This window comes from Psittacula echo, assembly GCF_963264785.1.
Source record: "Psittacula echo genome assembly, chromosome: 9".
Lineage (NCBI taxonomy): Eukaryota > Metazoa > Chordata > Aves > Psittaciformes > Psittacidae > Psittacula > Psittacula echo.
The window spans coordinates 13,751,246-13,762,417 of record NC_137745.1 but is presented as its reverse complement, the minus strand read 5'-3'; the positions used below and the strand labels follow the sequence as shown (position 1 = coordinate 13,762,417).

The window sequence follows — 11,172 nt, the reverse complement described above, 5'->3', positions numbered from 1 at the left end:
TAGCTGAATGCAGCCCTCCCCAGGGAGCCGGTCCTCCCGTGCCACAGCTGGATGCGCGAGCACAGCGGCTCCCGTGGCCGGAGCAGGGCCAAGGCCACAGCCGACGGCAGCACCAGCCAGCGACGTACGAAGCCGAGAGCGATGAAGAGTATTTCAGGGAGCAGCCGTCGGGAGCACGGGGCTCCTCTCACACCTTCCCGCAGCATCGCCATGGCCTCGCCCCCACTGAGGCGGACGCTCCGCACTTGGGAGGAGGTCTGTGCCGGCGGTGGATGAAATCCCTCGCCCGTCCTCCGCCCTACGTGGCAGATCGGGCTAGATGACCAGGTTGTTATAACTGACGTACTTCTTTTTTGCAGCAGGGCCTGGAAGTAAACCGGAGAACAGTCAGAAACCCCATCAAGACCAGACCCGCGTGGAAAGGGCTGGCCACTGGTCCAAGGGCTGCAGCGCAGGCAGGGATGCACAGCTGGCTCCCACATCCCCATAAGCACCTTCCCGTTGGGTAGCATATGCTTGCAGACCAAACTCTAGGCAGATGGCTGTTTGTTAGATATGCCAAAATGGTGTCTCTATCTTCAGTTATTACTATTGACAAAATTACTGCCTATTGATTTTGTTCTACTCCTGCAAGTCTGTATGACTTCACTGCTGAGAAGACCTAACTAGAGCCCATTAAGATTTCTTTTTAAAAAGCAGTGACATTCCCTCCATCTTCCTGTATCTCCTAGAATAAACGTGGCTTTTGTCATGGATAAAGTGATTCTTATGCAAGTCGTACGATTTCTGAGAATTTTCCAATATGGGGATGAAGGTACCAGCTTTCCTAATTATGACTTTCAAGTTAAACCAAACAGAAATAAGTAAAACCAGTCAGTAACGACTTTGCCAGCGATGCTACATACCTCTGACAGTAAAAACTGCAAATATTTGCACCTGAATACATAGCAAAATGTTCTGCAATACTTTGGCAACACTGACAGATTAGGGATATACCAGCTGATAGCATGTTCTCCATCAGGCACGTTAACAAAAACATTGCTATTTATATGCAAATTCTGTAACTAGGATGTAGCTACTACATGTACAGGGCTTATGAGATTTTCTATTGAACCACGTTCCAACGAATACAGGAAAAGGCCTTTCCCCACTTATTCACATTTCTAAAAATGAAAAAAGAGAAGTGAGTGTATGAAGTATGTATGCTCTTGCAGTAAAGATTAAAATCCAATATTCTAGCCGAATTATCACCAGATCAGTTTAAGCTAATGGATATTCTCAAAGGTTAAAATTATCAGGCATTGCTGTTATTATCAACTATTCTTATTCAGCACCTGCGGTTTTTCTAAGTAACTAGTATTCAACAAAATACATTAAAGTGAATCATAAGCAACCATGCACAGAAAAACTGAATAGATATAAACAAACCTGATCTTCAGTGCCTCCCTCAGTGAAGCACACATTTTGGAGGATAAATAAGAGAAAAGGGATAAGGATTATTCTCTGGGATTGCTGAAAATGCCTACTTTTTTTTGCCTCTACCAGTGCCCTGCCAGGGCAGAGGAGTTCTGCCAGCACTTCGGAGCACTCTGTGCGTGAGAGACCTAACACACCTCCCTGTGCTATCCACAGCAAGTGCACATTTCCCTTGGCTTGTTCAACAGCCAGAAAGCATTATTAATCACAGACCATGATTAACTTTTCAGGTGGCCTGCTTTTCAGAAATACTTGCTTAAGTAAGGACAGGCTTACCACCGATTCCAAATATTTTGAAAGCATAATACATGAGAGTGCAGTCAAATGTAAATATTCTTCATGGCATTCACTGTCTTTTTACTGACAAAGAAACAATTTTACTCCTAGGTATTTTCAAGACTGTCATTTGAGACAGTCTTTTGTAACTCCAGCTTTTTACAGTATAATTCTGAAACCCTAGTTCATCTGTTTGGCCATTTTCCGTACAAGGGTCAGAACTGTCTGTTCAGTCAAGGACTGGTCATACAAAATACTGATCATCTTCAGTTCCCATTAACTTCTCTTGGACCCAAAGGCTGTCAACACATGGCAGGATAAAACTCATACTTCAAGGCTAAACTGAAAATATTCAATAAACTGTGGTATGCTATTAAATGCTGAAGAGAGATAAAATGCAGCTGAAAAGAAATATCATCATGAAACAGGTTACAAAGTAATGACATGTATTATTTTGTGATATACTTCAGCTTTATCTATTAAGTTGTCCAATTTCAAATAGCAGCAGAACTCCTTTTTTGATTTTGATACTCTCCACTGCTGGTTCCTATAAAGTCAACCCCTCTAATGCTTTCACAGGGGTTTTACTTCAGCTTTCAGCAAACCTGATAATTTTGCTTGATGAGTTTTCTCACAAATTCAATCACAGCAGCTCTTTTCTCATTTTCAATATAACAATGAACCACCAGTGCCAAGTGAATTCAGGAGAGAAATATTGTTGATAGTGTGTACTTCTGTAACCTCACTGTGAAAAGATGGGCTCCATGCATCTGACCCTTAAGACAGTAAAGTTATCTTTGGCACTGCTCTGCTTCACAAGAATAATGTAGTTGACAAAAGCATCATCCATAATTTAGATAAAATGATCAATAAAAGCTTCGTGGTTTCTTTAGCAGAAGAAAGACAATCTTCCTTGGGTTTAAAGATCAAAGGAGATCATGTCTCTGGGTATGTAGCTGGTGCATTCTGCAGTTCTCTACCTACACTAACTCCAGGAATCTGGAGCCCACCTGATGTAAAACTTTAAAGAACACCAGTCTTGATTTGAAGACTTCATGAGAGAAACATTCTACCCTAATAATGAATCTCTGCTCAGTCTCAGCTCATCATTATCATTGGCAATTAGCATCAGGTATGGTTTTGATTTCCCTCAAAGAAATTAATTTACATGAAAATGGGGAATGCTAATGAAACATCCGCATTATCAGAATTCACCATGCTTTAATCCAAAATACATGAGCATTCCTTGTTCTTTAAATGCAAAATAGATACAGATCTCACACACTGTTGCTGTTAGTGTTAATGGATGATGGCTTTCCAACAGTGAAAACAGATTGTCCTCCTGCAAATAACATATACATGTTAATTAATATACATATAATTATGTCAACCTCAGCTGGCTGGTGACTTAGATGCATCAGAGGCGAGCCAACAGCTGTGGCATACAGAATCTGAAATGCTGGACTACTCCTTCTACACAGAGGTACCCAGACCAGCTGCAGCTCCCTTTCCTGAGGTCCATGCAAAGGAACAAGCAGCAAACCATGGGATCCATGTCGACTGCTAGCTATTTTAAAGTACAAAACACCGTATAGAAAAGAAAGATCCTAGATATTGACTGCCTGCATATCTGCAAATATATGTGCTCTTAAGGCATGTAACTTGTTTGAAAAAAAGGGTTCCTTTCTCTTTGAGAAGAGACTATATATTGCTGCTAGTGACAAGTGACCTTTTCTGCTAATTGGTGATGAATGTTAACAGGAGAAGAAATTAGCATAAGGCATACCTGAAGAATACAATCTCATATATACAGACAGGACCACTGTACTAGAAACAATCTCCAGATTCAGGCCAGGTACAGGTAACCACATCACGTGCACTCATCAAGCAGAGCCCAGCACAGGATTCTTCAGCTCCCATTACAGTTTTGCCTTAACTTGGCCTGAAATGTGTTCTGTCCATTATGTCCATTATGGTGGAACCCGGTCTAACTGTCACACTTCAAAAAGGTTAGGCAGATTGGCTGCAGGGACACACAGGGTGATGAAGTGTCATATGGCATTCCTGCTAACACACAGGACTGAGTGGATGGAAGGTGCAACTATCCCATCTCCCCTGTGCTGCTGACATTGCTGTTAGTCTTCTGGTTTTATAAGCATTACACTAACTCTCAAATTGAAAGTAATCAATACCTAGAAAAAACAAGAAGCAAGAGCAATGCCTCCACAAATGAGCTGAGGCAGGAAGGCATCTGATTTCCTGGCAGATGGAAGCATAAAGAAGGCACCTTGGTCATCACAAACCCCAGACACTTCATAGCATGGCATTAATTTTGAGGATGTGACTGTGTACAAGATAAATACTGACAACCACATGAGCTATGAGTTGTTCTCTTAGTAGGAGCTGTGCCTTTTCCCATTCTCCACAAATGGATCCCACCTTCTTCCCTTACAAACATCCATTTCAAGACACCCACATACAGCCTACATCAGTGCAACCCAGATGAAGACAACCTGTATATCTGCATGTGTTAAATAAACAGTGTTTTGTTAAAACACAGCAATTAATTAAAAGCCTTTTCTTTGCAGCTCGCCAAAAAGCTGTGCGGGACAGTGATAGTCTATACCCATCCCTTTCCAGAAATGACAGGATTTGAAATAACTGCATCTCTGTACCAACAACATATTAAAAAAAAACACGCAGAAGCAAAAATCCTCTTTGGATATATAAGTTTCATCACTTGACTGGTTTTCATTATCTTGAGCATGGGCCGCAAAGAAAGAAGCTCCCACAGCATCCAAAAGCAAGGCAGATCTGTCAATACTTGCTCAGAGTGAGATTTAATCACTTTCACTTCAATTTTATGTACATTTGTAACCTCTTCCATGCCTAAGGAGAAAAGATTTACAGTGCAAAAAAATGAATTTTATTACAGCCCACAGACATCTCACGCTATCAAATGTATGAAACATGCTCTTAGTATTTCCAGCACTGGGCGAGAACTGACATCGTGATGGCTACGAGTCTGGAACTTCAGCTTTTACTTTCTTTGCAGTCACTGTGGCAGATTATGCTTACTCTTCTCTTTCCCATTTTCATAATTCTTGCTTAGAAAACTGTATCATACATGCCAGGAAAAGCGGAGGCCAATTATTAAATCCTGCTTCAGTCCAGCTAAGAGGGAAATGGATGTGCATGGTTCTTCCCTATCTGTGCCTGAAAGCCAGAGCTATCCACATGCTCTGTTGCCTTTAAATTGGGGAATACATATGAGAAAGAGATGACAGCAACAGCCCTAAATGACTTTGCATGCTTGCCCAAAACCCAACAAACGGAATGAAGCTTGGGGAAAATAATTTTATATTTAGTATCTAAATAGAAATAGATTGTTGTATCACATTTTCACCCCTGTCCTGTTGTGCTCCCTACCATAGTGTGTTGAAAATTTATGTGGCATATAAGTGCCCACAGTTGTACAAACCCAGTTTTGTTTTATTGCATGTGTTGATGGGTAGTTGTCTCTGAGCCGCAGCCTGAACTGCGTGACTTTCCTGCAGATCAGCACACAGAACCTCATGTTTTAATAATAGAATACAAATATATTCAATTACAACTATAACATTAGTAAAAAGTATGTTCGTCCATAATTGCTTTACAGCCTTCTCTTCTCATAAATTATATCATCTTTAGCTGTCACATTTCCTTGTCACTCTCAGTAAAGCAGCAACAATTAGCAGCTCAGTGCTGAGGACAACCATAAATAGCAGTGGTGTTCCAGTCGCTGAGAGGTTCATCAGCAGATCACAAATGACAGCAGGGAGGGAGAAGCTGCTAAAGAGATTGTTTCTGTTTCCTGATTACTAATTTATCTAGTACACAAGTAGCCTGATGGCAACGTGGTGACATAGTCAGTGTATGGTCCTGGCACTCCAGCCCTTGACAAGGCATGCACCATCCACCCACACACCCATGCTCCTGTTTGACATCCCAGCGAGAGAACACCATCCTACTCAGGTGATAAGTGCCGTAGTAATGGTTTCTATCTATTTGTGCAGTCTTATCAAAACTGAGTCAACAAAAATACAGCACTGAGTATAATTTAACCTCCAAAGCGAACAATACTCATGTTGAAGCACTGATTGAGAAATGAACAACCAGAATAACCTTCTCTGACCATCCCTACATCACTTCTGGTGCACATGACGCTCTAGATTCCTCAGGTGGGATAACTGGATTGACTGTGACGAGCAATTACTCAAGGACCCATGCGAAGGATAGCCATAACAGGCTAGACGGAAGAGTGCAAAAAATGTTACACTAATGCTATAACGAGAAGCAAGGGCTGCTTGCAAAGAGTAGACACACTTTGAAAATTAATAGAATAACAATTATGTTACAGAATTGTATAGATTTATGCAGTCATCACTCACGCTCCTTTTGCTGCTCTTGTGACACACTGTGCATTATGGCACATATTACTAATATGCTGCTTGTAATCTCCATGAAATGCTAGAAAACCAAAACCAGAATGAAAGTGGGAGGTGTCAGTTATATTTTAAGTTGTCTTTTCCTTGCCTTTTTTTTTATATACGTTTCAAGTTCCTTGATAAGATCTCATCTCTCTGCATTGCTCTTGTTAATTTGTTTTTCTTTCTTATTTTTGTCCAGGGTTGAGGGTGATGTCACCATAGAATCCTGACATGCATAAAGGCAACAACTGTATTTCCAAATGAACACCAGACTATGGCAAGAATCTTTCTGATGAGGGGCTATCCAGGAGAAACTCATGAACTGGAAAGCCCACCCTGCTTCTATAAAAAAAATTTTCTCTAATTCAGTTGGGTATTGTACATTGTTAATGCTGCTGGTATCATATTCCCCGTTTTGCAATTGCCTCACTCCTCCCATCCCACTCTGCCCCATCAGTGGTTTCGCCTAATCAGTATTTAGGAAACGTGGGTTTGGATTTTGGAGAAGGATGTTCTGCATGTTACAACACCAGCAAAAACACATGGAGTGAGAGGGGGAGGCCTGAGGCCAGTTAATTCTCTAGAAAAGCCGGAATCTGTGAACAGTGTCATTAATTCATTAAGCACCATCAAGGAGCACTACAGGAGGGCGTGGGGTGGGGAGGTAACAGCATTAGGATGGTACAGCATGGCCATGGGAATGCCTTTCCAGCAGAAAACAAACCCCAGTTTCCATTTCAGTTTCGCCAGCTCCAAAACCAAATGTGATTTTTAAGTGTGACGATTGGTACATTTCGTGTGAATTGGTATCCAAGGCACAAGACCCTACATTGTCACTGCAAATAAGATCAAATTAAGCAGCCCCAGACATGGAACATTAAGCTGAGAAGGAACTAAAACGGCATAAAAAGAGAACGGGGCTGCGTCGCTTAGCAACCACCACCTTTTCGGGTGGATTATGCGAGTCCGGGCACATTTGCACTGCTGACAGTTGTTGCTTGTAATGTAAAGGAGCTTTTCCGTATCTCTGTGTGACAAGTTCAGTTAGGTGCTGCAGTTGTGAGAACCACGAGACAGTGTCAGGCGAGCATCAGCCCGAGCGTGATGAGCATCTCGGTTCTGGCACGAAAGACCTGCTCTGGTGTAGAACTGCTCCAGAGCTCGGTTTGCAAGAGGTCTGAGGCTGGTTCACTGAGATTTCTGATTCATTCTCCTAGTGCAGCTCACACGGTTAGGTTATTACCCTCTGGAGAAAAGACACAAGAAGAGCTGAATGCTGTGGAAGGCTTAAGTCATCCTTTTCATCCATTGCTGGTACTTTCTCCAAGAGGTTTAGTTAACACCAGACCAAAACCTTTACACACACAGCACTGGTTCTTCCAAAACCTCAGTCTGGGCTTTCAGGGTCATTCCTGAAGGAACCAAATAAGGTTTGTGTATTTCTGTTCTCATCTGTGGGCAGAGGAGTACGATCTAAAAGGTTATCAGCTCCTCACAGAGACTATATTTTCTTAATTTACTTTGCTAATGAATCGACACTTTCCCAGACGAAAGTGCCACCATTGTCTGCAGGGCTTTCAAGTCATCTCCCAGCCTGCTGCAGTACCATCAGTTCCCCATGTTCACCCACTGTCTTCCCATCACAGATACCTGTTAAGAGCCCTTTGCAAGCCAGCGATGTTACCACCTAAGATTAGGACCACCCTGACCAGTTCTGCAAAGGCACTATTGTGTAAGGAATGCTACACAATCCACAAAAGGATTTTGGCCTTCAGTTCAATGACACAAACAGATGGAATTTAATTATGGCCCTGCTTGTTTAAATTGTAGCTTTGATCCAACCGCCTTGGGGAGAGCAGCCCCATGTCTGCTGCGTGTCTGTCCTTTCCTTGACGTGCCCCTGAACAGATGATAGCACAGAGATGGCACATCGTGTTCTGTAACGAAAACTTCTCTTGGGGAGGAAGGGGGCACTCACTGTTTCATGGGGAAAAAAGAATCTGTTGCAAAAATTAAGAATAATCTTAAATGCTGCATCTTGGCTGGAGTAGAAACAAGCCAGACCTCACTTCCAGCAGCATCCCCCACCACAGCCTCTCCTTTCCTCCTGCTGATGGCCGGCTTCATCTGCAATCCTTCCAGGGAGATAACTTTAAAATCTGCTTATGTGCTAAACTGATGTTTGACAGCAATGAGCTCCAGCCCTGGAGAGAGGATGATGTTCTCCTCTCGCTTAGCTCTGGCGGCAGTACCTGGAGGAGCTCCTACTCTTTGGGGTTTTGCCTTTTTTAAGAACTTAAGATATTTTTTTGGTGCTACTCTCTCCTTGAGTTTTATTAATTTAACCTGAAGCACTGTGGGTTGCCAGGTGGTTACCTCCAAAATAATGAAACGCACCAGGTATTAGGAATAGCTGTAAAAATCTTCCAAAGGTAATTTGTGTATTTCCTTCAGCTGTTCCTTGAAAGATGAGTTTGCTGTCAAAGAATTTCCAGTGCCATTACAATACTTGTTTTGGCTTTGCTGAGATACATTAGATTGGCTGAAGTAATCAAAGGACAACACTGAAAGACGCTCGAAAACCACAGCCTGAAGAGTTGTCCCCCTCAGGCCTGTTGGCAGCAGGCAGCATGTGCCAATGATGGGTCCTGCAGAATGAGTTATCTGGGAGATTCCTGGTTGCAGGGAGAAAGAAAAACATCTGCATAGGCAGAGAGATGAAAGTCTTGCAGATATATATATATATATATATATATGAAGCAAACAGCTCACAAAAAATCACAGAGTAAGGTTCTTGAAGCCAAACTCTTTAAACTAATTAAGGACAGCTGAGAGGTGAGTATGAATAAGAACACAGTCCTGCAGATTTTAACTGGAAAAAAACCCAAACAACAAAGTTCACTGCATATATCTAGAACAAATCATTTGCTCAGCTTTAAAAATTATAAATATATATTCAGATATTCATATATTCAGGTATCATCTTCACAGTTTTCACAATATCACTGTCTCATTCTCTGCTTCTGTGCATTTAGAAATTTTGCAACAAAATGCAATTACATTTGCAGAACTCGGTTTGCTGCAGAGGCTGTCCTGATCTATGCAATGCCAAGAGAGATAAAACAAGCTCCTTGTCCCCCTGTGACCTGTTGTCACTATGCACACAGGCAGGAACAGAAGTTGGCAGGGTTGACTGTGACAGCACCTTCTCAGCCTACAATAACTGTTCAGCAGACTCTTTGGGCTGAGACTGGGTCAATAATGTGACACTCTGGTCAACACCTTGATCCAGAGAAACTGCTGTACCAACTATTTGCCAGAGATACAGTCCTGTGCTGTATATCCTTCAAGAGGCTTGTTTCTGTATGCTACCCCCAAATCACAGGCTGTGCCTGCCCTCTGAGCTACACTGAACCTTCTGCAAGTCCACACCGAGCACTGCTACCACCACAAGCCTCAGAAGGCTCATGTGACTGTGATTATATGCTGAGATAGATGGAGAACATGCAGAATGATCTTGCCTTTACTCAGAAAACAAAAGCAGCTTGGTGGCAGTGGCTTTTTAGAGTAACCCTCAGCTGTAATTCACTCGCTGGCTGCTAGGAACACCCACATGTATGGGCTTTAATACTGCAGTTATCTGATGGACTGGGAAGCAGTGAAGAAAATCTCAAAGCTGGCTAAAATCATTAACAAGTCAAGCTGGGCCATGTGGACAAATTTTTACCTAGTGTAGACACATAATGTGGTGCTTAAGGTTAAAAGCCTAACGGAGCCATCACAGAATTGTCAAATGCTGAAAAAGGAAAACAAAACATCCTCCACCATGTGTGCACACACTGATTTAGGAAGACAAGGCCAGATTCACTGTTGGCTCAGCTCTACTGATGTGAGCACAGTGGCTGGAACATCCAACTGCTCTGTCTAGTCACACCACCAAATGCCACTCAATGCCTCTGCTTCCAATCTGCAAAACCCTGATAATGTTTATAAGCTCCTACCTCAGAGGGAGATCATAAGGTGAACACCAGTGACTGGAAATCTTGAATAAATGATTAATGCCAAGAGAGCATGATCAGGAAAATAGCCTAAGCAATCTCTCACTTCAGTGCTGCTTTGTATACACTTGATAACCTGGATTCACCTTGTTCATCTCTGCTGCATTCAGAATGCAATTAATAACAAAATGCTGACTTTAAATTATTAGAATAATTATGTTTATGCATACGCATGCACATGTATTGTTCAGAGCAGGGCTGGGCAAATGCTGCAGGTGTATTTCTATCTGAAGAGCATTCACACATCAGTCACTTTACACAGCTTCCACTTCCAAATTCCTCATATTCTAACCAGGGCTACGTTTTTACCTTTAGGGCTTTCTTATTATTATACCTTTTAGAATTGGATATTTACCCTGCCTATCACGCAGCCCCTAAGCAAACTCAGACTGCATAGCTAGTCGAGTGAATGATAGAACCACACGTGAAATGAGCCTTGAACCCAGGGGACTGGCAAAGTATTGTACAGACCAGTGCTAGGGCCATAACTAACAATTACAAATACCCAATATAATGAGCTCTTTTAACGAGGATTTCTTTGAAGTTCCCAGAGGGATTTAATAGGAAGCAAGAGTACGACCTTGACAATTCCCCAGGGGACACTGGGATTTAAAGTAGGATTTTCTTTAAACAAAAGTCCATTTTGGCTTATCAGGTGTTCAAGTAATAGCTGTTATCAGAAGCATATGTTTTTAATTCATCAGGGTTATTACAATGCACTTTTTGTCAGAACAAAGAATGTATCCAATAGGAAGAACAATAAAAACAGTTCTTGGGTGAGATAATAGTGTAATGATAGAAATCAGTTCAGGTCAAAGTGGCAATGACATGATGTTCTTATAGCCTGAGACAGCTTTTTAGGGTTTGAGTATATAAAATGTTTGCTTTGTCAT

General features: G+C 42.0%; 1 protein-coding gene across 1 annotated transcript in view; it reads right to left on the bottom strand.

The window, feature by feature from the left end:
• Positions 1–315: 315 nt before the first annotated feature.
• Positions 316–11,172, bottom strand: part of GRM7 (glutamate metabotropic receptor 7) — a gene marked incomplete at both ends in the record, with an annotated part of 300,368 nt that continues 289,511 nt past the window's right edge. The window contains one exon of the mRNA XM_080625889.1: positions 316–365. Coding sequence (XP_080482015.1) covers positions 316–365 — 50 coding nt within the window. The remainder of the gene's footprint in view (positions 366–11,172) is intronic.